Here is a 27,106-nt window from a genome sequence, read left to right as displayed (position 1 = left end):
GCGGCCATGGCTCACGGGCCCAGCCGCTCCGCGGCATGTGGGATCCTCCCGGACCGGGGCACAAACCCGCGTCCCCTGTATCGGCAGGCAGACTCTCAACCACTGTGCCACCAGGGAAGCCCCTATGTTATTTCTTACAATTGCATGTGACTCTAAAATTATCTCAATAAAAATTCAAATAAAGAAAAATAGTTTGATGGAATTGCTTTTACAGTTCTCGTTGTGCAAAGGTTATTTGAAACAGGACATGAATCTAAAAAAATCTACTACTCTGATGTGGCAAATAAATAAATTTATGTTATACATTCAGCCTTTCAGCTTTCAATTCTTTACACGATTTTGGACATTCAATCACCTGGGCTCAGAGCTGTGATTATGGGAAAATTTACAAAATACCCTAGAACATTCTCTGGTAGAGAGATCAAGAAGTCACTGAAGAAACTTTCCCAGTATAGGTAAAGAAGAGTGAAGACTGAAAAAGGTGGAAGGATGTGAGTAATTTTCAAAAATTAAAAACAAAATTTCTTTTTTGATCAATTTAGATGTTTGCTTCTAGAGACGAATAGCCTAGCAGCTTGTGGGCCACTGTGTAACTGATTATACACTGCACTGAGTGATTATAAATCACACTGATTAAAAAAAGTTATCAAAGTGAGATAGTATTTGAAGTTATGAGTATACCTCATCTGTAGATGAAGTCACTAAGAAGGGATCTGTAGTAAGAAGAGAAGAGGACCAAGGAGAAAATTCTGGAGAATAACAGAGTTTAAAGAGAGGACCTACCAGAAGATCTTAGTGGCAAAATTCAAGAATGGTGGTACCACTCTGAAGTTTGTATGTCTATTTTTAGAGAGTGGGAGTGGGTTAGCGGTTTGTCTGGATGTTTAGGGTGAAACTGTATTCATTTATTACTTGTGTACTTTAATACTACTTTAAAGTAAAAATAAGAATATAGTACAAAATAAAATTAAAAAGCTTCACAAGTAGTAGACAGTGTAAGGATATTGGTTCCTAGACCCAGAAAGAAGAGTGGTTAGACTGTTAGATCCTGTTCTGGGCCTATCAGGCTGCTTGCCAAACAAGAGGCCACAATGAAGTGTTTGTTAACAGAATGATGTTTGGCAACTTCCTGAGGAAGAGTGCAAAGGCGGCCTTGGTCCCTGCTGTGGCCCATGGAGAGGTATGTGGCCTTCCTGGAGTACCTTGTTGGAAAGTGATATATGGTCTATTGTCTCATCAAACTTGAGAGTCACTAGCTGCTTTTATAAATTTGTGGGAAAGGTCATCCATCCCTTGCAGAAGAGACCTAGGATGTACATTAAAGAATTCAGAAGTGCTGGGCCAGAAGATGAAGTACTTAGGAGTAAAAACAGCATTCTGGACAGTGTTTTCAATAGAAAATTGTCAATGGAAAGGAAGAATGATATGGTATGTAGATGCTTAGCTGCATAGAATCTGGTTTCCTGAATGACATCTTTGGACAATAAAAACTAGTATCTTGGCTAGGGAAAGAGTGCATCCCTAAAGGGCTAGGGGAAAACAGATTTTCTTCCAGAAATATGGCAAACTGATCAAGAGGACTTTGTTGAAGGAGGGAGGAAAATCTCCAGATAACGCTAAATCTATATATGACAGAAGGCACTTGAAATGACATAGAATATCAATGAAATCCGAAGACTTAAAATTATCATGAGGTGGTATTTGAAGCTATGAGTATAGATGAGATCACTCTATTCTCTTCTTGGCTACTTCCTGCCAATTACTATGCAATTGTCCGGCTGATTTTTGAAGGTTTCAGGTTTGAGGTCTTCCATAGTCAGTAAGGCCAAAGCTCAGCAAATGGAGATGGGAATGAAGGGGGCTGGCAGGCCTCCCAAAAAGAGCCCACAGGGTGGCAGTACTTTAGTATGCCCACCACAGACCAAGGTCTGGTTCTCAGATCTCTAAGTACTGATTCTGCCACTGTAAACACACAAGATGCCACTGCAAAAACCAAAATGCCAATTTATTAATTTATTAATGTACAATTTTGGGGACAAGGGACGTTTCCTTTTCAGTGTCCTGAACATTTATGGCTGCCATGAAGGATAACACCTTCCCCATATGAGGGTAACCATGAGGCTGAATTATTATTATTTTTACAAATATTTATTTATTTGGCTGCGCTGGGTCTTAGTTGAGGCATGCAGGATCTTTTAAGTTGTGGCATGTGGGATCATTATTTGCAGCATGCGAACTCTTAGCTGCAGCATGTGAGATCTAGTTCCCTGACCAGGGATTGAACCCAGGCCCCCTGCATTAGGAGCATGGAGTCTTAGTCACTGGACCACCACCAGTGAAGTCCCCTGAATTATTTTTTCTGTTAATTTATTCTTTACTGAAGTACAGTTGAATTACAATATTGTGTTAATTATTGCTGTACAGCAAAATGACTCAGTTATACATATATACATTCTTTTTCATATTCTTTTCTTTTTTAAATTGAAGTGTAGTTGATGTACAATGTTGTGCCCATCTCTGCTGTACAGCAAAGTGACTCGGTTATACACATATATACATTCTTTTTTTATATTCTTTTCCATTATGGTTTATCACAGGATACTGAATATATTTCCCTGTGCTATACGTTAGGACCTTGTTGTTTATCCATTCTATATATACCAGTTTGCATCTGCTAACCCCAAACTCCCACTCCTACCTTCTCCTACCCCCCTCCCCCTTGGCAGCCACCAGTCTATTCAAATGTCCCTGATTTTGTTTCTGTTTCATAGGTAGGTTCATTTGTGTCATATTTTAGATTCCACATATGTGATATCATATGGTATATGTCTTTCTGACTTACTTCACTTAGTACGATAATCTCTAGTTACAACCATATTGCTGCAAATGACATTATTCATTCTTTTCTATGGCTGAGTAGCATTCCACTGTATATATGTGCCACATCTTCTTTATCTATTCATCTGTTGATGGACATTTAGGTTGTTTCCATGTCTTGGCTATTGTGAATAGTGCTGCTATGAACATAGGGGTGCATGCATCTTTTTGAACTATAGTTTCGTCTGGATATATGCCCAGGAGTGGGATTGCTGGATCATACAGTAGTTCAGTTTTTAGTTTTCTGAGGAACCTCCATACTATTTTCCACAGTGGCTGCACCAACTTACATTCCCACCAACAGTGTAGGAGGGTTCCCTTTTCTATGAGGCTGAATTATTCATCAAAGGGTAATTGACCCAGAATAGATACCCCCAAAAAGGTGAACATTAATCTTGAGGATGCAAAATGGTAACGTCTGATTATTTCCAACCCTACAAAAGAGAACCTCTTTCTTACGATAAAAATAGCCATATTTAAAAAGTTAGGAATTTCTTTTTGGAATTTCAAACTGGAGAGCACTAGATAATCACTGCGATGTTATTTTACAGTATATCTATTCAGTAGACTATTAGGCAGCCATTACAATTTTAGCTATGAAGATTATGCAGCAGCATAGGAAATATGTATGGCATAATAGCTGATGAAAACAGTAGGATATGCAATTTCACTGTTTAAAAGCAAACACAGAAGGGAAAAAAAACTGACATGAAACACATCAAAATGTTCAGAGTGGTTATATTTGGAAGGTTGTCTTAGGGGTGATTTTTTTCTTTGCTTTTCAAATTGAATAAGATATTTTTTCCCTCTGCAGTGGAAGCACCGAGTCTTAACCATTGGACCACCAGGGAAATCCCTGAATAAGATTATTTTAAATGATTAAAAAAAATTACAGCTGGATTGTATGTAGTGACTACTGCTTTTTTCTTTCCACCTCTCCCAAGAATTTGCATGTGGTCACTAAATAATCATTCAGCCTCAGGTCACTTCCTTTCTTTCATTTTTTTTTTTTTTCTGACAGAATTATGTTAGCAAAATGCTATCGACACAGTATACCCTGATTCCAGCATTTGATATATCTTTGCTCTTGATCAAGGTTCTTTGGGTTACAGTAACAAAAATGTACTCAGATTTGCTCAGGTAAAATGTGAATCTTGGGGAACAGGAGCATTGCGTATAACTCAAGGGAAGAAGTTCAGCTGAGGACAGAAGTCAGTGACAGGTATGTCATGAAGAACCAAGGCAGATACCATCTTCATCTTGTCAGGACCACGTGGCCTCTGGTCTCTCGTTCTTTCTATACATCTGCTCATTCTTTCTCTCTCTCCCCCCTTCACACTCAAAACTTATGTTCTCAGCTTCTATGATCCACATTGTGCAAAAAGGCTGCTCAATCCTCCAATCAGATTTCCTCCTAGCTCTAGCCCTCTAACCAAATGCTTAGAGACCCAGTATCCTAATTTAAATTCAATTTCAATTCCCAGGAGAGAAATCCAATTGATCAGTTGGGGTCAGGTGTCTACCCTGGCTGTGCTTTGGCAATGGAGGTAGGGGTGGAGTCATAGAATATAAATTTGGCTGCAAAGGGGCCACTCTTGGTTGAGGGGAGAGTTCAGAGAAAGAAGTCATGGCTTGGCAGACAACTCAAAAGGTATTTACTACCTGGGCTTCTCATGAGTCCTCAGCATCAAGGTGGAGACACAGGAGTTGGTCGAATAGACAAGAAGGTATATCATAACTGGTTATATGATCACACCCACAGGAGATAAATCAGTGACACCCTGCCTAAGGTTTCTGGAGGGAGTGGCTTTCAGATCTTATGAGTAGATCTCTGGTAGCTTCCAGTAAGGCTCTAGGTGGGCTCTGTCCTGATCAACAGTTTTTAATAAAGTCTTGGATTCCCTGGGCCTGGGGAATTTGTGTTTCCACTTTCCTTAATATTCTTAAATCTTCTCTACCTCCACCCCTGTCCACACTCTCTGCTAATGAAAGACTTCTTTTCTATTTTATTTTATTATTTATTTTTAAAATAAATAAATAATTATTTATTTTTTAAATTGAAGTATAGTTGATTTACAATGTTGTGGTAATTACTGCTGTACAGAAAAGTGATTAAGTTATACATATACATTCCTTTTTAATATTCTTTTCCTTTATGGTTTATCATAGGATATTGAATATAGTTGTCTGTGTTATACAGTAGGACCTTGTTGTTTCTCCATTCTCTGTATAAAAGCTTGCATCTGCTAACCTCATCCTCCCACTGCACTGCTTTCTCAACCCGCTTCCCCTTGGCAACCACCGGTCTGTTCTCTATGCTAGTGACAGACTTCTTAACCAGCTGAGAAAAATAGAAGGAATCAGAACTAATTATCTGTTTATCACCAAACTTATTGATTTACCTACATCTGTACTCATATAATCTTCCTTCTCTCCCATACAACAGATGAATCATCTCTACTCCACTTTGTGCATTGGATCCCATCTTCTCTCACCTACTTAAGAACTTGGCTTCTTCAATTTTCCTATTTCTACTCTACATCACCAGTTTTTGTCTTTCTACTGGATCATTACCATCATTTTACAATTATGGTGTAACACCAAAAAAAAAAAAACGAGACCCCCAAAATAGAGCTATAAGTCATCTAGACTGCTGGTTAGCCATAAAGTTAAACTATCAACAGACAAAAAATCTTTTATACTCTGGTCCTCTTGAACAGATACTGTATCCCCTTTGAGAAACGTTTTAGCAACCTTTACAAATAGCTTTCCAAATTTGTTAACCTGTGGTCATCACCATAGAATAATATGCAATGTACTTGTTCCATTGGCGTCTTCCAGGATTTGAGTCTAGTTATTAGTCTAGAAGCAATGAAATTAGAAGCGATAGGTATGGGTCTTGAGGAGAATCAACATTCCTCTGCAAAACACTTACTTCAGGATAGGTCATTACAGGTTCTTCAGGCAAGGGGAGGCTAATCTCCAGACAGTAGATGGACTAGATTCCTATTGCTGCTGTAATAAATTACTACAAATCTAGAGGCTTAAAACAACACAGATTTATTATTTTACAGTTCTAGAGGTCTCATTGGGCTAAATGAGGAGGAATGCAGGTCTGGGAGATGCAGCCAAAGGGTTATAGAACACTCACTATTGACTTTGAATTATTGAAGCAGATGAAGAAGCCGGAACTCATGGAGAAATATAAGAAGACAGAGCTTGTGGAGGAGTCTGAGAAGCTGCCATTTATGGTCACCTTGACTGCAAAGCAGGAGTATGCACAGAAGTTTGAGATGCCATTGTGTTTGGCTGCCACAACTGCAAAGTGAGAGCTTGTGGCCAGATCTGAGGATCTGGAAACTGCCAGTCTCCTGGAAGAAGCTGCTACAACCTCCTGAGAAGAAAAGCTTCTTTTCTCTGCCTTTCCTATATGCTGTGAGTACCTCTCATTGGCAACTCTAACTTGGAACCATAAAGGGAGGGGAATTCTGGGAAATGTTCTTGGCTTCTCCTCTGCAATGGAGAGATGGTACATGTGGGTGGCAATAACGCAAAGTTGACAACCAACAATTCAGCATAGTTAGAAAACTTCTGATTTTGAGAAATTAACTGGCAAGTCAAACTGTGCTTAAATGATAAAGGGCATGTACTGAATCATGAGACTAAGTCTAGAGGTAGGGATAGCTGTAGTGGAAATTGATCTGGTAGCTCAAAAAATGTGAGCAGGACCTGATATCCTGTCTTCCATGTCTCGGTTACTCTTCATTGCTCTTTGATTCCTATCTTCATAGGCATTTTTTGTTGCAAAACAGCTGCCAGTGGTTCCCTCAGCTACATGCTTCTCAGCTTATGATAGACCAGTGGGTAGGAGAGGATTTCTTCACTCAGATGTCAAAGAGAATTTCTTGAATGTGATTGGTTGATTTAGGCTCTGTGCCTTTCCCGAACCGAACTATGTGACCAGGGGCGATGAATTCATTCTGATTAGTTGACTGAGAAGGGAAAACCAATGTTTGGCTCCAACCCCAAATGTCTACTATAGTAGCCAAAACATCAAGGACACGAACAAGTTAAATAGAATAAACCCCTCCTACTATGGCCAGATGGACTGTTGATTATGTATCACTACTTTTAAAGTGTGACTTTTGAGCAACTGTATTGAGTCTGAGTGCCTGAGAACTCCCAGCCCTGGTGTAAGGAAGTGATTATTCTCAAGCATCTTGTACCGGATGAGGAATACCAAATAACTCAGAGCCACTGCAATAAAGGAAACGCTCCAAATAGCCCCAGGACAAGAAACACATTCCTAAACTTTTTTTGAGGCTTTCAATGTTTGTTAGTTGAAACTTAATCTGAAAACGCCAACTTTTCAATATTATGTTCTCTTTCAATAATTATTCCCTTGAACTGTAGCTCCTAAAAACTAAGCAGGACAACCATAAAATTAGCAGCTAAAAGAGACTTACAGGTTGATTATGAAACAAAACCTGATATTATTTGGCTTCAGCCTTGGTCCCTGGGAAAAAAAAAGATGTCTGGGGGATCCAAGATGCCAGAACTCAGTTCAAGTCAAAATATTGTATTGCAGTGCCTGAGGCAGGATTATGAAAAGGCTCTGGATAAGCCCTAGCTGCTGTTAACCAAAATTTAACCCAAATTTAACCAAATTTTAAATTTGGTTAATTTAACCAATTTGGTTAATTTGGTTAATTTAACCCAAATTTAACCCAAATTTTAACCAAAATTTCATCCCAGAGCTTCAGAAAAGGGGAGGGAAAAACGGAAAAAATACTGAATTTAACGATAATGTTAGTCTTATTCTCTACTTGAAATATTATTAATAATATTAATCCAATTCCTGTTTTATTTTTAATGATCCCTTGCTGTCATCAGAGCATGTTTTTCTTTGTACAAAATGTCATTCTAGAAAAAATACACTCATGTGACCACATATAAATAACACTTTATTTGGAGATTAGCCTCTCGCCAGAAGAAATCAACCATGAGAGGCCTCATGACAAAGGCCTTCTGACTCATCTTCCTGATACCCTCCCATGGTCCACTGTCCATACAACATCCAGAATGGTCTGGATTATTCGAATCCAGATTATAATTATCTGGATTATTCCGGCCACTTAAAGTTTAAGTCAGATCATATCCTTCCCCTGCTCAAAATCTTCCCATAGTTTCTCATCACATTTATTTTTAAATTTTTATTTATTTATTTTTTAATTTAAAAAATTATTTGTTTTATTTATTTATTTTTGGCTGCGTTGGATCTTCGTTGCTGCATGTGGCCTTTCTCTAGTTGCAGTGCGTGGCTTCTCATTGTCATGGCTTCTCTTGTTGCGGAGCACAGGCTCTAGACGCAGGCTTTAGTAGTTGTGGCACGTGGGCTCAGCAACTGTGGCTTGTAGGCTCTAGAGCGCAGGCTCAGTAGTTGTGGTGCACAGGCTTAGCTGCTCTGCGGCATGTAGGATCTTCCCAGACCACGGCTTGAATCCATGTCCCCTGCATTGGCAGGCAGATTCTTAACCACTGCGCCACCAGGGAAGCCCCTCTCCTCACATCTATAATAAAAGCAAAGTGCTAACTGCAGCTTACAAGGCCCTGGGGGACCTGGTTTCTGTATACCTCTCAGGTATGATCTATTATGCTTTCTTGCCTTCACTCTATTCAGTCACATTGGCCTCTATCATTCACTGAAAGTGCCAAGAACAGTCCTGTCTTTGCCTTGTAAAGTCTTCCCTGAGCTATGTGTATGGCTTTCTCCCTCATCTCCTTCAGGGCTCTACTCAGAAAGGCACCTCCTTCAAGGGTCTTCTCTGAGCGCTGTATCTAAAATAGCACATTATCTATCTCTAGCACCTTACAAATTTTTCTTCCTATCACTACTTTATATTACATTATTTCATCTATTGTTTGCCTCTTCCACTAGAATGTCAGCTCCATGAGATCAGACCTGTCTGCTTTGGTCACTGTTACATTCCCAGTGCCAGAAATGTACCTGTGTCATGTGTTGCATGGTTGAATGAGAATAAATCTAACTAGAAATAACCCACTATTTATGTCCTAAGAAGCATCTGGATGAATGAAGACATATTTTGGAGGTAGGATTTAGTGACTGATTGGATATGGGGGGTGAAGGTGTGGGGTGCTATCAAGGATTCCCTGATTTTTGCCGGGAGCACACAGGTGGGTGGAGGTGTCATTTATGGAGAAGAGGAAGACCAAAGAAGCTGATTTGTAGGGAAGGTCAGTTCAGTTTTGGACATCTAAAGCTTGAGATGCCTGTGGGACAACCAAGTGGAGAAGTTAAGCAGGCAGTTGGATATGTAGGTCTGGAGTGGGATAAATGTTTTTATTGTTTGAATCTTTTTTGAGCTAGGTTTTCTTTAATTGACTCTAAAGGCACCCTATTGACATCTCTGTGGTCAAGCATAACTGACTCTATGATAGACTTGCTAAAGTAAAATCTGACACTTCACAGTGATAGGGCCTTTTTCTTCTCTAAGTGAAAAGGGAGCTTCCTGACAACCAAGAATGATGATAATGTTCACTTTTTGCGCAATTGGTCACTTCACTTAAAATCACAAGCTAATTCTTCAACGAAAAGCTTAAATCCTACTGAAGATGTTCTGCAAGTGAGTAAATGGCTGTTTAACATTGTTGTATTAGAGTCTCAAGTATGTGTACCTTGCATAGGAAATGAATTCTCTCTGCTGTTTCTTCTGGACACTGTTTATTCTAGGTTGCTGAATGGAATGCATATTCCACTTAAAAATTTTTGAGCATAGATTTGCTTGCTCCATTTGTAGAGTATATTTATTTATTTTTTATATTTTGGCCGTGCCACACAGCTTGCGGGATCTCAGTTCTCTGACTATAGGGGCTGAACCCAGGCCACGGCAGTGAAAGTCCGGAATCCTAATCACTAGGCTACCAGGGAACTCCTTGTACAGTGCATTTAGCAGATAAACTGTGACTTCTTGACTTAGGTGTGTACATCTTGTCCAGGGTAAAAGTGATTCCAGTTTAAAATCTCAAATGAATTCTGCCTTTTATAAGTACTCTAGTCTTTTCTGCAGTTTTTGCTTCATAAATGCTAAATTAAATGAGGATCTAACATTTCAGTGTTATCTGAATCACTGGGAACCTCCTGAAGCATGGAATTTCTGATGTCATGGACACTGAGAGGGGACACGACCTCACTGCAGTGATTTGGCCAGTCTAACATAGTGCCAATATACAATCTTCAGCCCCTTAAACAGTAAATTCTTACCTATGACTATGGAATACAAGTTTGGTTCTCCCTCTTAAGGAACTTCACACACCAGCAAGTGGTTTGAGGAAGTGTTTTTATGCCACAGATGAAGTGGGATGGTGGGAAGAGACTTTTAAGTCCCTGCAAGCATACCTAGTTTGCCTGAAAGATCCTAAACCTAACAAGTTGTCATTCAGTAATTCAACCAGCAATTAGTCTATTATGTGTGTGTATGTATACATGTGTGCATGAGGGAAGAAGGATATATAGAACACATTAACTTTACTCTCCAGGAACTCATGGTCTAGTAAAATTACATATTTAGAAAAACAGAAGTAAAGATAAAGACTGTGAGAACGTATGATTAATTCTGCCTCAGGGAGTCTGGGAAGGCTTCACAGAGGTAGGAATATTTAATTGGGGTTTTGAAGGATGAATAGTTTACCAGGCAGATGAAGAACGTGAAAAGAACTAGGGTTGAAGTTAAATGGGTACTCAGAAGAATGTTGGGTGGATTTGGAGCATAGGATGCAGAGATTTGGACCATAATATGCAGGGATATGAGTGATAAGGCATCATACATACTCACATAACACATAACAAAGGTGTTAGCTTTAAAATCATTCCTACGTTTCCTGGAACTTTTAATATAAACTCCAAGAAAGTTCCTAAGTTACTGGGCTACGTGTTTATTAAAATAAACCTCTTGGGAAAGTCTATTACTAAGAGACAGGCATGTCTAAAGCTGTCTTAAAAGCAAAAGTGGCTGGGGGGGTGGTGGTGGTGGGATGAGTTGGGAGATTGGGATTGACATGTGTACACCAATATGTATAAAATGGATAACTAATAAGAACCTGCTGTATAAAAAAATAAATTAAATTAAATTAAATTTTTTTTAAAAAAGCAAAAGAAGCTTTTTTTAAAAAATTTATTTATTTTTGGCTGCGTTGGGTCTTCGTTGCTGCACGCAGACTTTAGTTGTGGCTCTAGGCGCATGGGCTTCAGTAGTTGTGGCGCATAGGCTTAGTTGCTCCGTGGCATGTGGGATCCTCCCAGACCAGGGCTCAAACCCGTGTCCCCCGCATTGGTAGGTGGATTGTTAACCACTGCGCCACCAGGGAAATCCCAAAAGAATTATCTTCTGAAGACAGAAGAGATTCAACAGGCACCCCCTTCAAGTGAGTTTCTTCTTAGTTGTCTCTAAGTTGGAATATTTGGTTTGAGCACAATATCCACTTTCTTCTTGGCTACTATTCCTTTTTTTAGGGGGGCCGTTCCACGCTGCATGAGGGACCTTAGTTCCCCCAACAGTGATCCAACCCCGAGCCCCCTGCAGTGGAAGGGTGGAGTCTTAACCAATGGACCGCCAGGGAAGTCCCTTGGCTACTATTTTGACAGGTGGAGACATACCTGAAGTCACTACCACTTGATCTGCGATACACATTCTTGGCACTGCCTGTGTGTGACTTACGTAATACAGGAGTTCAGTAAGATTATATTTTTAAGAAGTTTTCAGAATTTGATTTGTATTCTTGGGTTTTAATTATTCTATCATGTAAATTCTGCTAACTTGACTAATTATAAAAAATTAAGTGTTTTCAGTCTTCCTTTGAGATTTTTGGATAGTGTTAATACGAATTCATTTAATTACATATTGGAAAACAAATATTTAAACTCTGCAGAGTTCTTTTCGATATTTCACACTAGTCTTCGTTTCCCCAGTGCCTGGGCACACGCTGAACAGGCAAATAATCATTTGTTGACTAAAGAAGTACCTAAAAACTTGATTTTCTTCAAGATGTAATTGCAGGAAGCAGCAAATCCCAAAGCCCGAATAATCCAGTTTCCAGCCAAGGCGCCTGGGATTTCTAGTAGGTCTATTAAAGAACTTGACTGCTACCCTGCACAAAACCCCTAGCGGTGTTTAACAACAGAAAACTCCCCTAACCCACAACACAACAAACTAAGAAACCTTGTAAAGAAGATTCACAGTACAAGAGCTAAAAAACATGAACTTAAGTGAACTCTTGGTTGATCTAACAGCCTTCCTAACTCCTAGTATTTTCAAAGAATCGTGGTAGGTTTCAGGATCCTCAAATACAGCAAGCAATGCAAAACAATCCCTGTTCCTTAAAATACGCAAGTTACCTGCTTCTTCTGGAAAAATTTCAGGAGAAATGCAGGCAAGCAGAAGTGTTACTTGGAAAGCAACTCTTAAAAGTAAAGCAGCCCTAATCATCAACAGCCTCAGCCTGCCCGCCAGGGTCTGGGAAACGCGGCAGCTGCAGCCGGGGAAACCTCAATGTCACCCGGTCGCGGGCGACTACGGCGGCCGGAGGAGCTGCCGCAGTCCGTGCACGCGCACGGCCAGCCGCTGCGCCTCGCTCAGGCTACCGCGAGCCAGGCGTTCCCCGGAGTCTGTGGGACAAGGCCGACACCTCAGCGTAGCCTCCCTTCTCGGGCTGGCACCGCTAACACGCGGGGAGCAGCCGGCTGTGCGCCTCCCCTCCCCCACTCCAAATCCGCAGGCGCACAAGGCACGGCTGCCTTCCGGGAGGTGCTACCACACCCCTGCCCAACGCCGCTGCTCCCGCCCGCTGCTGGGGGTGGGGGTGGGGATTGGGGTGAGCCGACCAGGAACCCTCGGAAAAGCTGCGGCGGACGGAGGGGCCCTTCTAGCCGCGCCTTCGAAACAGCGCTCCTTGTTCTCGATGGTCTCCGCGCGGCCGTCTTATAGAACGCCATTTCCGGTTCCCTTTAAAGGCCCCACGCTGTGCGGCGCAGCGCGTGCGAGGAAGGTATAAAAGGGAGCGAGAGGGCGGGACCGAGGAGGAAGGGGAAAAAAACTAGCGGTAGAGGGGGGCGGGGGAGGTGCAAAGGGCGCGCTCGCGCGCCACGTGACCGGGACGCGCCGTTCTTCCGTCGGCCATTTTAGGTGGTCCGCGGCGGCGCCATTAAAGCGAGGAGGAGGCGAGAGCGGCTGCCGTTGCTTCTTATTCTTTTTTAGTGCGGCGGACGAGAGTGGGAGTGCGCGCCGCGCGAGAGTGGGAGGCAAGGGGGGCAGGCCGGGGAGAGGCGCAGGAGCCTTTGCAGCCACGCGCGCCTTCTCTGTCTTGTTGTGTGCTTCGCGCGGTAGAGCGGGCGCGCGGCAGCGGCGGGGATTACTTTGCTGCTAGTTTCGGTTCGCGGTAGCGGCGGGTGTAGTCTCGGCGGCGGCGGAGGCAGTAGCACTATGTCGGAGGAGCAGTTTGGCGGGGACGGGGCGGCGGCGGCAGCAACAGCGGCGGTAGGCGGCTCGGCGGGCGAACAGGAGGGAGCCATGGTGGCGGCGGCGCAGGGGGCAGCGGCGGCGGCGGGAAGCGGAGCCGGGACCGGGGGCGGAACCGCGGCCGGAGGCACCGAAGGAGGCAGCGCCGAGTCGGAGGGGGCGAAGATCGATGCCAGTAAGAACGAGGAGGATGAAGGGTGAGTAAGGGGCGGCCCGGGATAGTCAGGCCCAACTATTCCCCCCTCCCCCTCCTTCTCCCCCGCCATTAGGCCTCGTTCCCGCTCTCCCCCCGTGCTCCAGGCTCCCGTGTAGCCTCTTTGCACTGTTATCCCCTTCTCTGCGCCGGGTTCCCCCGGGGTTTCATTTCCTTCTTCCCCTGCCTGCTAATCGCCCCCTCCCCCATCACACACGTTTCCACCTTTAGCCGTCACCATGCTGCTCCCCGGCCCGCCCTTCTTCCCTCCCTCGCCTTGGGTCTCCTCCCACCGACTTAGCCGCCAGGATTTTTTCCCGCCTGTCGAGGGGTACCTTTTTTCTTTTCCCGCTGTCTTCTCTCTCCCCAGTTTCCTAAAGTCCTGGGCATAAAAACGCAGTCAGACACAAAAATCCTTTATGCCTGGATAACTAAGGTTTATTTGGTGCTTCTCACTGCAGCATCCCTAGACGATGCCATTCTTTGTAAGCACATGCTTCGGGGAACGTGTAGGTTGTCCAGCTCTGCTCCTCCCGTCTTGGCTTCAGGCCGAATGTTTTTCAGTATTTTGAGTAAGTTTCGCCTCAGCCTTTTCGTTTTTCTACTGTACACCATCGCACAACGGCTTGCTTGCATATTCCCCACTTTCTAGCCTACGGAACCAACTGGGCCTGGTGAAATTCCCCGAATCGCCTGTTGGTACGTTGGTTTTGCTCCAAGGGCTTTCCTCAAGTTCCGTGTCGGCGGAGCCTGCACTTGACTGTAGCTGTTCTACCTCCGACTTGCTGACCGCCCTTCCCCCACCCCGCAGAGTTATTCTAACCGCGCACCTTTTTCGCGCCCTCAGCTATTCGGTTCCTCAACTGTTCGTACAGATAGTGTACTCTTACCTTACTTTTTCTGTGCAATTTTCATTTTTTACAACCCACGCCGTGCCCAGAATCCTTTTTTTGGTCTCTCTTGATTTCTCCTTCCCGCTCTCACCCAGTTAAGTTACAGGAGGCCCACCAGCCTTCTCTCATAAAATGAACAAATTCTGTAATGTGCTATGGCTTTTATTCTTTTTGCAGGTTTTTAAGTAGTAACTTGTTCCCTCCGATTGGAATACGTTGTATATGTTATTTAAAGCTGCATAAAATTTTTTAGAACGCAGCGTTTGGGAGCCGGGAACAGAATATAGGAGTTAGCAGGAGGGACTAAATCAGGGGTTCTTGGTTGGGTTTTCTTATTCCCGTTACTGATCGCTGATGTTGGGTTAACGCTTCCTTTACTTTTTGTAATTGGGGTGTGTGTGTGTGTAATTTTTTCGCTGTAACAAGGAGAAAGGTGTTGGCTGGAAGGTAAAAGCAATAAAGTGTCGCTTTAACTCAATATTGGAAAACATTCTCTTTATTAGGAGAAAGCACAAGCTTTGGAGGGGGGAGAGATAAGCCCTTTGGAATATAGGATTTAATATTCTCAGCCTAGGCAGACTCTTGTCGGGCTGTTTTGCTGATTGTGCTGGCTTTGGGAGAGTGGAGGTGGGATGGGAAACGAGCTTTTCTTAATTTATCTGGAATTATCTATAGCTTAGTTTAAGAAAGGGATATGTTAAATATTTGGAAACTTAAGCCTTTTAACATTTTGGTTTCTTTCTGAATTCTGTTCTTTGGACAGAGGCACCCAAATGATTGTGTAACTTACTGTTTGGGGCGGGCTTTTTGTTGATTTTTCAAGTCACAAAGCAGCTGCCTTTGTAGTTATCTACTGTTGAACCGAAGTGTAAATGAATTAAAGTTTTTAACCCTAACAATGTCAAAAACTAAAACTAGAATTTTGATTGGTTGCTGTACCGGTTGTTAATTCCCTAGCCATTCAAACTCCTCCCCACGACACTCTGAAGCAGCGACGGCACAGCGGGAAGAATGGTAAAACTTTTAAATTTTATTTCTGTAATATAAAGGTTTCAATAGTCATAACATGTGGAGGCTGTGTATTGGTTAGTTGCCCATTGATTCCCAGGAAATTCTAGACTTTAGTACAGTAGGATATTTTGTACCTGGGATATAAAACCTTTTTAGGCATCATGTGTGATCTTTGGGCAAAATTGATGCCATTACATGGTTTTTGGTCTGTGGTAATGCATGTAATTGTGGTTTGGCCAATTAAAGCTTAATATAATTAGTAATGATATTTTTATATTTGGGCAAGAAAGAGTAATTTTAAATTTGATTTGTTTTAAGACAAAAAAATTTTTCGTGTAATTCTAAGTTTAATGTTATACGTGAAGGTTATCTGCTACAATAAAGTGTTGTGTGTTTAAAATGTATTGCATGTTATACTGAAATATTCTGGAAATGTCAGTAGTAAAACAATTTTTAAAGTAGTTATGTATATGCAAAAATGACATTTTTTAAAAATCACCAACCATATTTGTAAATAGAACTTTAATAAGAATTGCACATGTACTATTAAAGGCGTGCTGATGTGGCTTTCCACTACAGCTTAAATCAGATTTTTAGATCTTCAGTGTGATTTGGTTGGAATGTTAATTACAGTTGGTTGGTTGACTGACGTGTATTCACAATTGCATGACTTTGAAGGGCTGGTAGATTGAGTATTGTTCTTTTTATCCTTCCTCTTCCCCTAAATGTCAGTATTTCTGCCTTAAGGATCATGTTTGAGTTTTCCAGGAGTTTGTATCTACCACCACTGGAGTTTAGAGGGCCAGTAACTTGCAGATAGTTGACTTAACATCTGTACAAACAACATTCTTAAGAGCCCAGTTGGGACAGTATTTACATTTTACAGGAGCTTATTATTTTCTTTAACTGAAATCTGTCCAGTTTTATATTGGAGATAAAGTGTGACATACAGAATAAAAGTTGTTTGTTTTTTTTTTTTTTTGGCCGCGCCACTGGGGATCTTCCCCGAGACCAGGGATTGAACCCGTGCCCCCTGTATTGGGAGCGTGGAATCTTAACCACCGGACTGCCAGGGAAGTCCCCAGAATAAAAGTTTTATGATGGAAATTATTCTATTTGGTCCTGTGATAGTTCAATTTCACTGCTAGGTAATAGTGGCAAACTAAATAAGAAATTATAACTGTACTTGACTTTATTACTCCATTACATATTTCAAATATGTAAGCAATTATTTTCAGTAATTTGAAAGGCTCGTAAACTTAGTTTAAAGGTTGTTGCTTTGACGCTTGCAGAAATTATATGTGGTCTGTTAGTTAATACTATAACTTTGCAAGTTTCTTGAACTCTTAGGAAAAATGGACAATTAAATATTTATGGTTAATGAACATTTTAGATCATGAGGTTTACTTTGAGTTTACGTTTAACAAATATTTTCATTTCTAAAGTTTAATATTTGACTTTTAAAATAACGTACCCCCGCGTGCCACAACAAATTTCCTGCGTGCTGCAGCTAAGACCCGGCGCAGCCAAATAAATAAATAAATATTTTTTAAAAATTACTCTCCTGTCAGCCTCATCCTTTACACGTATTCTTGTTTTTCTTTCTGAACAAAAAGCCCTCAAGACTTAATCTTTTTGATGTCTGCACTTGCCACCCTATCTGTTCTCTATCTCCCAGTTTGAGGGAAATTGGGCAGAAGTTTCATAATAGTGGTGAGGGTAAGACCGGTTACTAGATATAAAATCTAAATTTAATTTCTTAAACACATTTCTGTGTGCGAATCTTTTTACAATTCTAACTTGAGACTGAAGTGAATTATAATTTCATCCTAAAACTATTTAAAAAATCAATTTGTTGCAGACTTAAGTGTTTTTTTTAATACAAGAATAAACAGCTATTTTGAGGAGGACATGCTTGTTATACCTCTAGTGGAGTAAAGTGTTTCCACAGTTTACTATGGACCTTTAGAGTAATTATTCACTTCCATAGTAAATGCCTTCCTGAGTTCATCTCATTATAATTTTTCCAACTTTATCATCCCTAGTTTTTACTTAAAAGCAATTGCACTGAGATTGCCCATTTTGGTGTGAACTCATTATGTCCTCTATAGGGCTATGATCCTTTCAGTGTGTAGGTACTTTAAAATTAGTGTCTGGCAAAATATGCATCCCATGTATAGCAAGCTACCTGGAGACAGAGTTTTTACTTTCTCATGATTATTGGGGAACTGTAATATTGTAGTAGCTTGCAATTTTACAAGGTAGGTACATTGACTTGCCTGCATTGGGTTAGGTAAGAAGCAGAATAACCTGTTCATTTATGAGCCAAAGTACAGCAATACTTTTCTAATAACAGGACTGTTGATCTAGTTCTATAACCATTAGTGTATAAACCCAAGTGTGATTCTTCCTGTTTGAGGATTTTGTGAATTAATTGTGCTGTAGGTTGTCTCCTGTCTTAATTTTTAAGAAATGGGTTTACCTAACACTTTGTTGTTTTAAATATTTGAGATTATAATCTATACCCTAGTGCTTCTGGGGCATCTTGAACATTGTTTGCTTTGTAGAAGAGCAGTTACTTTTAGATAAAGCAGTCTTAACGCCAAATTTACGGGCCTTTGATTCCTAAGTTGGATTTACTGTAAAGTTGAGACCCTGAGTACATGGGTCTGAATTTTGGCATTCTTGGGAATCTTTGACAAGTTTCCTGGGTTAATTGTAGTAGTGAATGCCCCCAGATTTGAGATGATTAACACCTAAGGAAGGAGTACTAAATTCTTTTCATTTCAAATTCTTATTTATCATGAAGGATACTAAAAATCACTTGACCTTTTGGGTTTGGAATTGGAGAATATCATTGAAGTTTTTGAGTGCTGCTTTTTGAGATAAATATACTTGTGGCCCCTTCTATAAATTAAGTGTATATTTTGTATTTTTTTTTTAAACATTGCTTGGGTGTTGTCATCTGTAAGGGTGCACTTAATATAAGAAGGTTTTGAATCTGCTATTGTGTGTGATTCATGGCCAACATGGAGAATGATTAGTTTTAGCTTGAAAGCATTTAAAAAGTAATAGAATAATAACTTTTTCCCTATTCCGATTAAACCTGTGCACCTCGAGTGTGTGCAGATTCACAAATGGAGTGAAACAACTTTAGTTCTGCTTCAACGTTTTAGTAGATAGGGCACTGAACTGGATGCTGGAAGCGTGGGATCTGTTTCTGTTACTTCACTTCCAACAGTGTGGTCTCAGGTAATATAACATGTTCGTTACTTGGTTTGCTGATTTGTGTGTTGGAAACAATGCTCACCACAGGAAGATTGACTACATAGCCTGCTTTCATAGCTTGTGTGTATTTATCCTGTGCCTTAATAGTTGATACTGCCAGTGGTTTACTCCTGTGGAGTAAAGGTAAGCATGTTTTAGTTTTTGGAGTATTACATATTGTACATTGGAGCTAGACGTTTAAGACTGTTTGGGGGTGGAGTGGGGAGACACGTATTATTGCTAGCAGTGTTTGGCCAATAATCAAGGTGGTAGTTTTTAAGTATTGGGTCCTATTCTGTAAGCTCCTGCTTATCTAGACTTGAAACTACCATAAAGTCCAAACAGCCAGGAAACTCAACTCTAGTTTCCCTACCCCAAGTCTTGTGAGAAAGATAGATAAAAAACTATCAGTTAATACACTCAAAAATTAACCAATAATGTCATGAAATGAATCTTACATAATTTTCCCCTTATATTATTAAAAAGTAATGTGATTTTAAAGCATTGCAAGATTCTGAAATTCCACCAAGAAAGGTAAAAAGCATTTTCTGAGTTTAGGGTTGATATTTAAATCGGTTTCTAATAAAAAAAAAACTTTATAGAATTGTGAATGTGTAGTAATCTCAGTTAACCAGAACCTTAACCTCTAGGTTAAGGAAATCCCATTCCTTAACCTCTAGGTAGAGGAGAGTTTACCTTATAAAGCTGATTGAGAGTTTATTTTAAAAGTAAAAATACAAGATGTCATTCCTGCCTGGGAATGAAATGAAGAAAAGGGGAGATTTTGGGTTAAACATTTAAAGTTTATTCAAAAACCGTCATGTTTATTAGCTATTATGTTTCAACTCACATTTTTAGTCATTTAAGTTCATTCAAAGTATGAAGAAATGAGATCTAATATATTACCTAGAGGAATTAATCTTTTTTATTGACTTGTTAAGAGTTTGTCAAACTGTTTCCAAGAGTATTTTTTATACAGATTCTAAAATGATACCATGTAATACTACCTAGTTGCAAAACAGTAACCCCCTCCCCATTTTAGGTTAACTACTGATTTAATTTTAAACTAAATCTATATTTTATAAGGAAAATAAATACTCATTTCTTATCTGTTGTTGAGATTTCACTATACTTAATGTCATTTTAGGATTGTAAAGGAATAATTTTAAGGATAAAATACCAGAAGTTTTATTTAAATAAGGATTAGTGGTATGCTTGAGTAACATTACTCGAAAAGGTGACAGTGATTGGCCAGTTATGTTGTGTACTTGAAATGTATATCAGATCGACATGCTGTTGTAGTTTTTAAACTGTCAGAATTTGTTATGAAACCACATATGGAAGGCCATGAGTTGTTAGGAAGTGTTTAAAAGTTACAGAATCCTTTTTTTCCCTTTCCAAAATTGGGAAAAAGTGTAATGATGTGTTTATCATTTACCTTGAGTAGGGTAGTAGGGCCAAGTGTCTTTATATAAAAAATACTTACTGTTGAGTAGAGTGTTAAACCTAGAGACCTCAGTAGTATTGAGAGTAAAGTTCTTAGATGGGAAAAAACAGTATTTCCACCAGCCAGCACTGCTCCATATATATTGCTGTTTATATTTTGAAATTATTCCTTACTGAAGTTACTGGCATTTATGTAGAGTACAGACAAGTCATCAGTGTGATTTTGGAACTACATTTTATTTAAGAGCTTAGAAAACCTAATTTCCAGTCTGTAGTTTTTACATGGTATATTTAAAATTTCTGGGTTAAGTCTTCAGCATTAAAACTAATCTTAGGATCCATTTATATAAAACTCATCCTGGCCGTTTCCCTTTAATGTTGGAAACTTCATATAGCTCATGCAGATTAAAAAAAATTTAAGCCATTAAGTGAAAAAACTGCTTTATTTAGATTGTGCTCTGTCCCTACTAAATAGTAATTTATTTCTATTGAGCACTTGGGATGTGTTAGACCATGTTCTGTGCCATTTAAATCCTCACTGCAGATAGAGGTAAGCTCTTAGTTCTGGAGGAAGGATTTAAACCCCAAGCAGTTTGGCTTACTGCCTCTAAATGTACTTCCTCTCGAGGAGAATGTCCCACAAAGCAACCTAAATTCTCATTTGGAGAGTTATCTGCACTGAGTTGTATAACTTTGTGCCTGTCATTTAATACTATAGTATGGTATAATGTCAGTATCTATAAGGCAAGAATATTTCAATTGTTGAGTAGGTGTTTTAAGTTGAATACTATATTGCCTTTGGGGTGCTAAATAACTTTACAGATAGGATTAAGAAATTAAACTTCGTTGATACTGTAGGTAAAGTCCTACACTTTAATTGGGATTATTGATTCACTTACAAGTAATGATCAAATTTTAAGCTTGTATTGCAGTATTAGGGGCCCATTTCTGCTACTTGAACAAGTCCTGTGCTGTAGTTTTAACTTGAGCTGCTCAGGATTTTTCTGAAGTTCCAGCTCTCCTTCATTGTAAAGTGTTTTGCACATCTCTGCAGGGGTGAAAGCAACTTGGAAGTCAGTCTTTGTGTTCAAGGCAGCAAAGGTAATCTGGACAGACACTAGGTATTGTGTTTTAAGCAAGATACAGTAATATAAAATATAGAAAATTTAAATTGATACCATCTTATATATACCATCCTATAATTTGAGGCAGAGCATGTCAGAATGCTGGTGTTTTAGAGAGGCTAAAATAAGTTCCCATTTATCCAGAATTAAGATAACACTTTTTCTTATTTGTTACACATGTATATTTTGGTGTGTCTACTGAGTAAAAATGGGGTGAATTTATTCAATATGCTAGATTTAGTAAAGATAGAATGAATTTGGTACAGTATGTGTTCATTGTAGTATATCCACCTGTCTGGTTAGGTTATCAGTTGTGCAGCACCCTTATTAGAGCAGAAGAAAACGAGTGCTTTGGGGCTGCCAAAACGTAATGAATTTGTCTCAAAAAAGAGCTAGTTAGGCTCTTGCTCAGAGGCTGTTTACTTCTACTTTACCCCAAATTTGAAAAGTTTGAGTGCCAGCTAACTTCCTAAAAAATGAAAGGGGGGGAAGCATTTTAGAATAGCAGCTGCTGATTAATCTGGCAAAAATGAAAACTAGAATTTGTTAAAAGAGCTAAGAAATAAGATGCACTTAGTGTATTAATAAATAGTTCTCTTAAGTTCAGAAGACCCTACGGGCATGCTATAGTAGCATAGTGTGTTAGTGGTGACTGACTCAATGTTAAATCATGATTACTCTATTTGATTAGGAAGGCAGAAGAGTGTGTGTGATATGCCATAGGAAAAAAAAAATCATTCCAAGTAATTGAAGGTTAAAAACAATTGGGGAGAGAGATTAGGAAGGCAGGCAATGCTTGAAGGAAGGTAGACTATTTGGCTTCTCATTCTCTAAAGGTGCTGGATAGCTGAAGTTTTACTACATATTTTGCTCTAATTTTTTGAGAAACAGTAGTCATTCTACGGATGTATAAATTATAGTTGACTAGGACATTTATATTCTGGATAAATGAGATTTGATTGTTTAAGAAGGATAGCCTCTTCGGTGACCTTTTTTAACTCTAAGGTAGACACATTTAACAACTTCTTTACTCAAGACTATATTAAACGTGGAAAGTTTCTTTCAGTAAGAGAACACTTACTGGGCCAGTTGATGAATTAGTATGCTTATCTAGTATTTAAGAAAACTGACTCCCAATGTTGAGAAAAAGTTTGGGGTTTGTGAATTAAAGAACGTGCCTCATTCTTGATTTATTTCTTTGTAATTATTTTTTGTTAATTTTAAATTGAGGACACAACTCAATATAAATATTGCCTTGGTTAAATAAAATCAAAACTAGTTCTGTCTCTGAGGAACAGACCAAACAGACACAGAATTTTCTTTCATTTCAATTTTATTTTTTTTTAAAAGACTTCTGTTATTCTCTTCAAACTGTTAAATTATCGATGGAAAGTTTCTGTAATAGTCACAGAAGTGGTAATTTAATAGTTAAATTTCAATTGAAGTTTCTATCTAGAACTTTCCATGAATATCTGAGCAAGAGGTCATTACCTTGAAGTCCGTTTCTTTCTCATCCTTAAAAAGATAGCAGTGTTCTCTTCACCTTGAAAGAGTAAATGTTGGTAATGTACTTTCATCTATGAAGGAAGTGCTCTGGATTGTTAGGTTAAAAATAAAGGTGCTTAAGGCAATTTAAGTAACTTGGACTGGATATTATTTCACTGGATATGAAAGAAAATGTAATTGAGAAAATACCTCAACTTTTTTTCCCCATGGAATTGGCAGTAAACATTAATAAACAATAATACCTGTACAATATTGTGGGTGTTTTGTTATGCTCATTTGATTATAAAATATAAAAAGTTAATAAAAGTTACTTGAAGCATGGAAATTTTATTAGCAGAAGTCCTGAATGTAAAGCATATAAATAGCCCAGCTCTAGAATACAGGTACAAGTTGAAAACCTAACCTAAACGGGAAGCACACTATATGCCTAAAAATAAGACTTCTTTTGCGTTAACTTTATTAGAAGTAAGAACAAGTCTGATAAAAATAATAAGAACAGTAACACCTCAGTTAATCTGGCATCTTTAGGTTAAGCAGAAGCAAGATCTTATTCTAGGGATAGACTTTGTTCTCTTGTTGCAAGAATTAATTGGCTTTAGTGGCGATATCCTAAAAAGCCCACAAGATGGAGATGTTCCTGCTTTAATTTCTTTTCAGAGCTGGAAGTTAGCACCACCCCCCCATCGCCACCCCTCCCCCTGACCCACTGCAGTTGCAAAGATAGAAGTCATTGACCAAGCATGATTTTATTCTGATGGTGAAATTGATTTTTAGCCCTCACATAACAAATTCTGACAGTTTATCCTTAAAATAACAATCTCTAGTCCTGTCTTTTTAAAGGGTAGGAGGGAGGTATATGTTAGCTCTTTTGTGGGAGTGGGTAAAGGGGGCAGATGTAAAAGGGATCACAGAGCTGCCAGGTCTGAGCTTTATGGCCTTCTGCTGTAATAAAAGTAAGATTTCACTTTAAATTATTTTGCGGGGGGGATGCATTTTTGGTTTTAAAGTGTCTTGGTGGTTTCCACTTACCACCTGTCACTTTTAGCGTTTTAAAGGTTTAAATATTTTATTGCTGGTTAACTGAGGTTCTACTGGAAATAAATCATCTAGGTTAATTAGTGGATTGTGCTTCAGTGGGTAATTTTTTTGTTCATTAAATTGCTTACGTGATTACTTTTGTCTTTATTAAGGATTCTTAGCACATCGAAAAACTTGGTTTACAACTTAATTGTGAGACTTTCCCATTTTATGTGCTAAGAGTTTTGTTAATGAGAGAACAGTTAAGAAAGGAGCTTCAGCATAGACACGCTAGTTACTGTGATTAATGGGGACCTCATAGCCTTTTTATAAGTTTAATAAAGATTTGGAAGAGAAATTTCAAGGTGAAATTCTGTTTTGCTGTTACCAGTATTTAACTTGTAATTTAAGAAAGACAGTGTATACTGTTTTTACTTTGGGGATACATTTCTCTCTTTGGCAAGTCAAAAGACTTAATCTGCTGCTTGCTCCCTATTTTGTAATTACGCAGGCACAGTAGTGACAAACAAAACTTTCCATAACTGTAATAGGGTGTTCTTGATATGTGGTTATGTAGGAAGAGTGACATTTTAATACACTGCCCAGTAAATTGGTGCAGTTTTGGGGAAGTATTATTGATGTGGATACTTAAGGCAAAATTAAAAAATTTTTTTAGCATTTTAATATTGCTTTTTGTCTTTACAGGAAAATGTTTATAGGAGGCCTTAGCTGGGACACTACAAAGAAAGATCTGAAGGACTACTTCTCCAAATTTGGTGAAGTCGTAGACTGCACTCTGAAGTTAGATCCTATCACAGGGCGATCAAGGGGTTTTGGCTTTGTGCTATTTAAAGAGTCGGAGAGTGTAGATAAGGTAGTGTGCCATGTGTTCTAATCAGTTAATAATGTAAAATATGTGAATAGTTTGATACAATTAATCTGCCTATTACTTGTGATTTCCCCTTTTGCAGTCATACGAAGGAAGAGATAACAGCTCTTGCCAATATGTTTTATGAAGAGAGTCAGATTCAAGAATTTTTTACTGAAAACTTCCTGTGTGTCAGGCTCTATTGTATTAAAATTAATTTTAAAAACCTTAAAGATGCCTAATTAGAAGGATATGCTGTGTTAAGTTCACAGAAATACAGATTTTGAAATTTGCTAGGCAAGAAACTTCTGACTGAATCATTTTACATTTTAGTCTTTAGGCTACAGAGAAGTAGCAATCATGCTTATATTGCTAAATAGTTAAAGGCATGGTGGTTGTCTAGTAATTGATTAACTCCTCATTCTTACCTTTAGGTTTAAACATTGGTATATATTAGCTAATATCACATCACCACAATTGACAGTTTAATTGTGAGCTGGTCAACATATGCCTGGCATTAGCTATATTTAACTATAATTATTTTTAAGTAAGTTAATAATCTCTGAACTTAAGATATACATCTTTCAAATGAAAAATTTCAATTTCCTTAGGTCATGGATCAGAAAGAACATAAATTGAATGGGAAGGTGATTGATCCTAAGAGGGCCAAAGCCATGAAAACAAAAGAGCCTGTTAAAAAAATTTTTGTTGGTGGCCTTTCTCCAGATACACCTGAAGAGAAAATAAGGGAGTACTTTGGTGGTTTTGGTGAGGTATGTGATAATATTTTGACCTAGTTTTTGTTAAAATTAGTGTGAATATAATTGTCACATTATAGGTTTTTCACTGGGTTTTCCAAAGTTGTTTTGAAGTTTGGACAGATTATGTGATTTGTTTTGAAATAAGGACAGTATAAATACATTATTAGCAGGTCTTTGAAGGTTAGATGATTGCATTTTCTAGTTTATTGAGGAACTATTGTATGCATAGCATCCTTGGGCATACCATACACAAAGATGAAGTAGACATTTTCTTATTGTGGAATTGATTGGATTAGTAGAAAGCTATAAACGAGGAAGACATTCAGGTTGGATTACCTGAGATGTAGAAGGAAATGGTTCAGTTGAGAATAGGGAAGAAATAAACTAACAATAGGGTGTAATGCCTTCTCAGTTTAAGCACATGTGTATGTGCAAATTTTATGAGGCTAATTATAGACTTAGATTCCTTTTATGAATTAATGATTTAAAGCTAGGTTGAGAAATTTGTGGCTTTTGGACCCAGATACAGCCTGCAGACATCCTTGGTTTGATTCAAGCAGAACATATTGCATGTTGTTAGTATTTGGGAATTGAGATATTTCCCACAAAAATCTGTATATTTAGCTTTTCTTCAGTATTTGTAAGAGCAGGTGACATTGGAACTGCCTTCTTGCCTGGCAACAGCCGTCTAAGATGGAGTAGCAACTTCCACCTTTGGTTGCTCATACGTTCTCCAGTTTTCAGTGATCCTCACCATTCCCCATTTTCTCCCAAACACAGTCAGTTTTATTGTTTTTCTTAAAATTGACTGTTTCCTTCTGCTTGTGCTTGGTGGGTGGGCGGGCATTTGAGTTTGTGACCCTTGAATTAGGTAGCAAGTGTCAATACCCTATGAACCTTTTTTTTATAAACAGGTTTAACAACTTTTTAGGTGGAATGCATATTCTAATTCGAAGACTTTTTAAAAGATTAAACAGACACAATATAGAACAAGGGCAAAATGCATGTTTTCTTTGTGCATTTTCCCCACTAAACTTACAAATTAAGGTGTTAAAACTTTTTTTTTTTTGATAATCAGGTTGAATCCATAGAGCTCCCCATGGACAACAAGACCAATAAGAGGCGTGGATTCTGCTTTATTACCTTTAAGGAAGAGGAACCAGTGAAGAAGATAATGGAAAAGAAATACCACAATGTTGGTCTTAGTAAAGTAAGTTAAGCATCCAATTACTTGTAGAGAATACTAGCTGTTGTAAAGAGTTCGTCATCTAAACTTTCTGTAAAGGCTTCAGTTTGTATGCTTGTGCTTTAAAGACGTCTCATTGACTCCTTATTTATCAAAGTCATTTTTTGACTTGTTTTTTTGCTTTTATTGGGGAATAGGAGGGAAACATTTGTTTTTAAGTGAGTTTTTGTCTAGACTTTACCAAAAGATACTTTTTGAGGACCCAACAAATAGAATGTAGTAAAATTCTCAAGCACATACTTCTTGGATACATCAGAAGTGATTATTCTCTAAGTACTGATGATTGGTTTAATTGAAAAACTGATTTTGAGGAAAGTATCAATATCAGGGCAGCCAACTGTATGTTTTAAAAAAATAATTTTTGT

The 27,106-nt window shown here is 38.9% G+C and overlaps 1 protein-coding gene across 6 annotated transcripts in view; it reads left to right on the top strand.

The window, feature by feature from the left end:
* Window positions 1-13,021: 13,021 nt before the first annotated feature.
* The window catches only part of HNRNPD (heterogeneous nuclear ribonucleoprotein D), a 17,160-nt gene continuing 3,075 nt past the window's right edge, over window positions 13,022-27,106 (top strand). For 2 of the 6 annotated variants that reach the window (XM_027087487.1, XM_027087485.1), the window contains exons 1-5: window positions 13,063-13,606; window positions 15,453-15,509; window positions 24,572-24,740; window positions 25,346-25,507; window positions 26,574-26,705. In XM_027087487.1, coding sequence (XP_026943288.1) covers window positions 13,374-13,606; window positions 15,453-15,509; window positions 24,572-24,740; window positions 25,346-25,507; window positions 26,574-26,705 — 753 coding nt within the window. In that variant the 5' untranslated portion in view covers window positions 13,063-13,373. Of the gene's footprint in view, window positions 13,607-15,452; window positions 15,510-24,571; window positions 24,741-25,345; window positions 25,508-26,573; window positions 26,706-27,106 lie in introns of all 6 variants that reach the window. The other 4 variants (XR_003428825.1, XR_003428827.1, XM_027087488.1 and 1 more) reach the window with 4 other exon arrangements.

The sequence above is a fragment of the Aethalodelphis obliquidens genome, unplaced genomic scaffold, assembly GCF_003676395.1.
Source record: "Aethalodelphis obliquidens isolate GAN/ISIS:26980383/991018 unplaced genomic scaffold, ASM367639v1 scaffold59, whole genome shotgun sequence".
In the NCBI taxonomy this organism is placed as follows: domain Eukaryota; kingdom Metazoa; phylum Chordata; class Mammalia; order Artiodactyla; family Delphinidae; genus Aethalodelphis; species Aethalodelphis obliquidens.
Note: the sequence above shows the minus strand (reverse complement) of the source record. Positions and strands in the feature narration are given on the sequence as shown.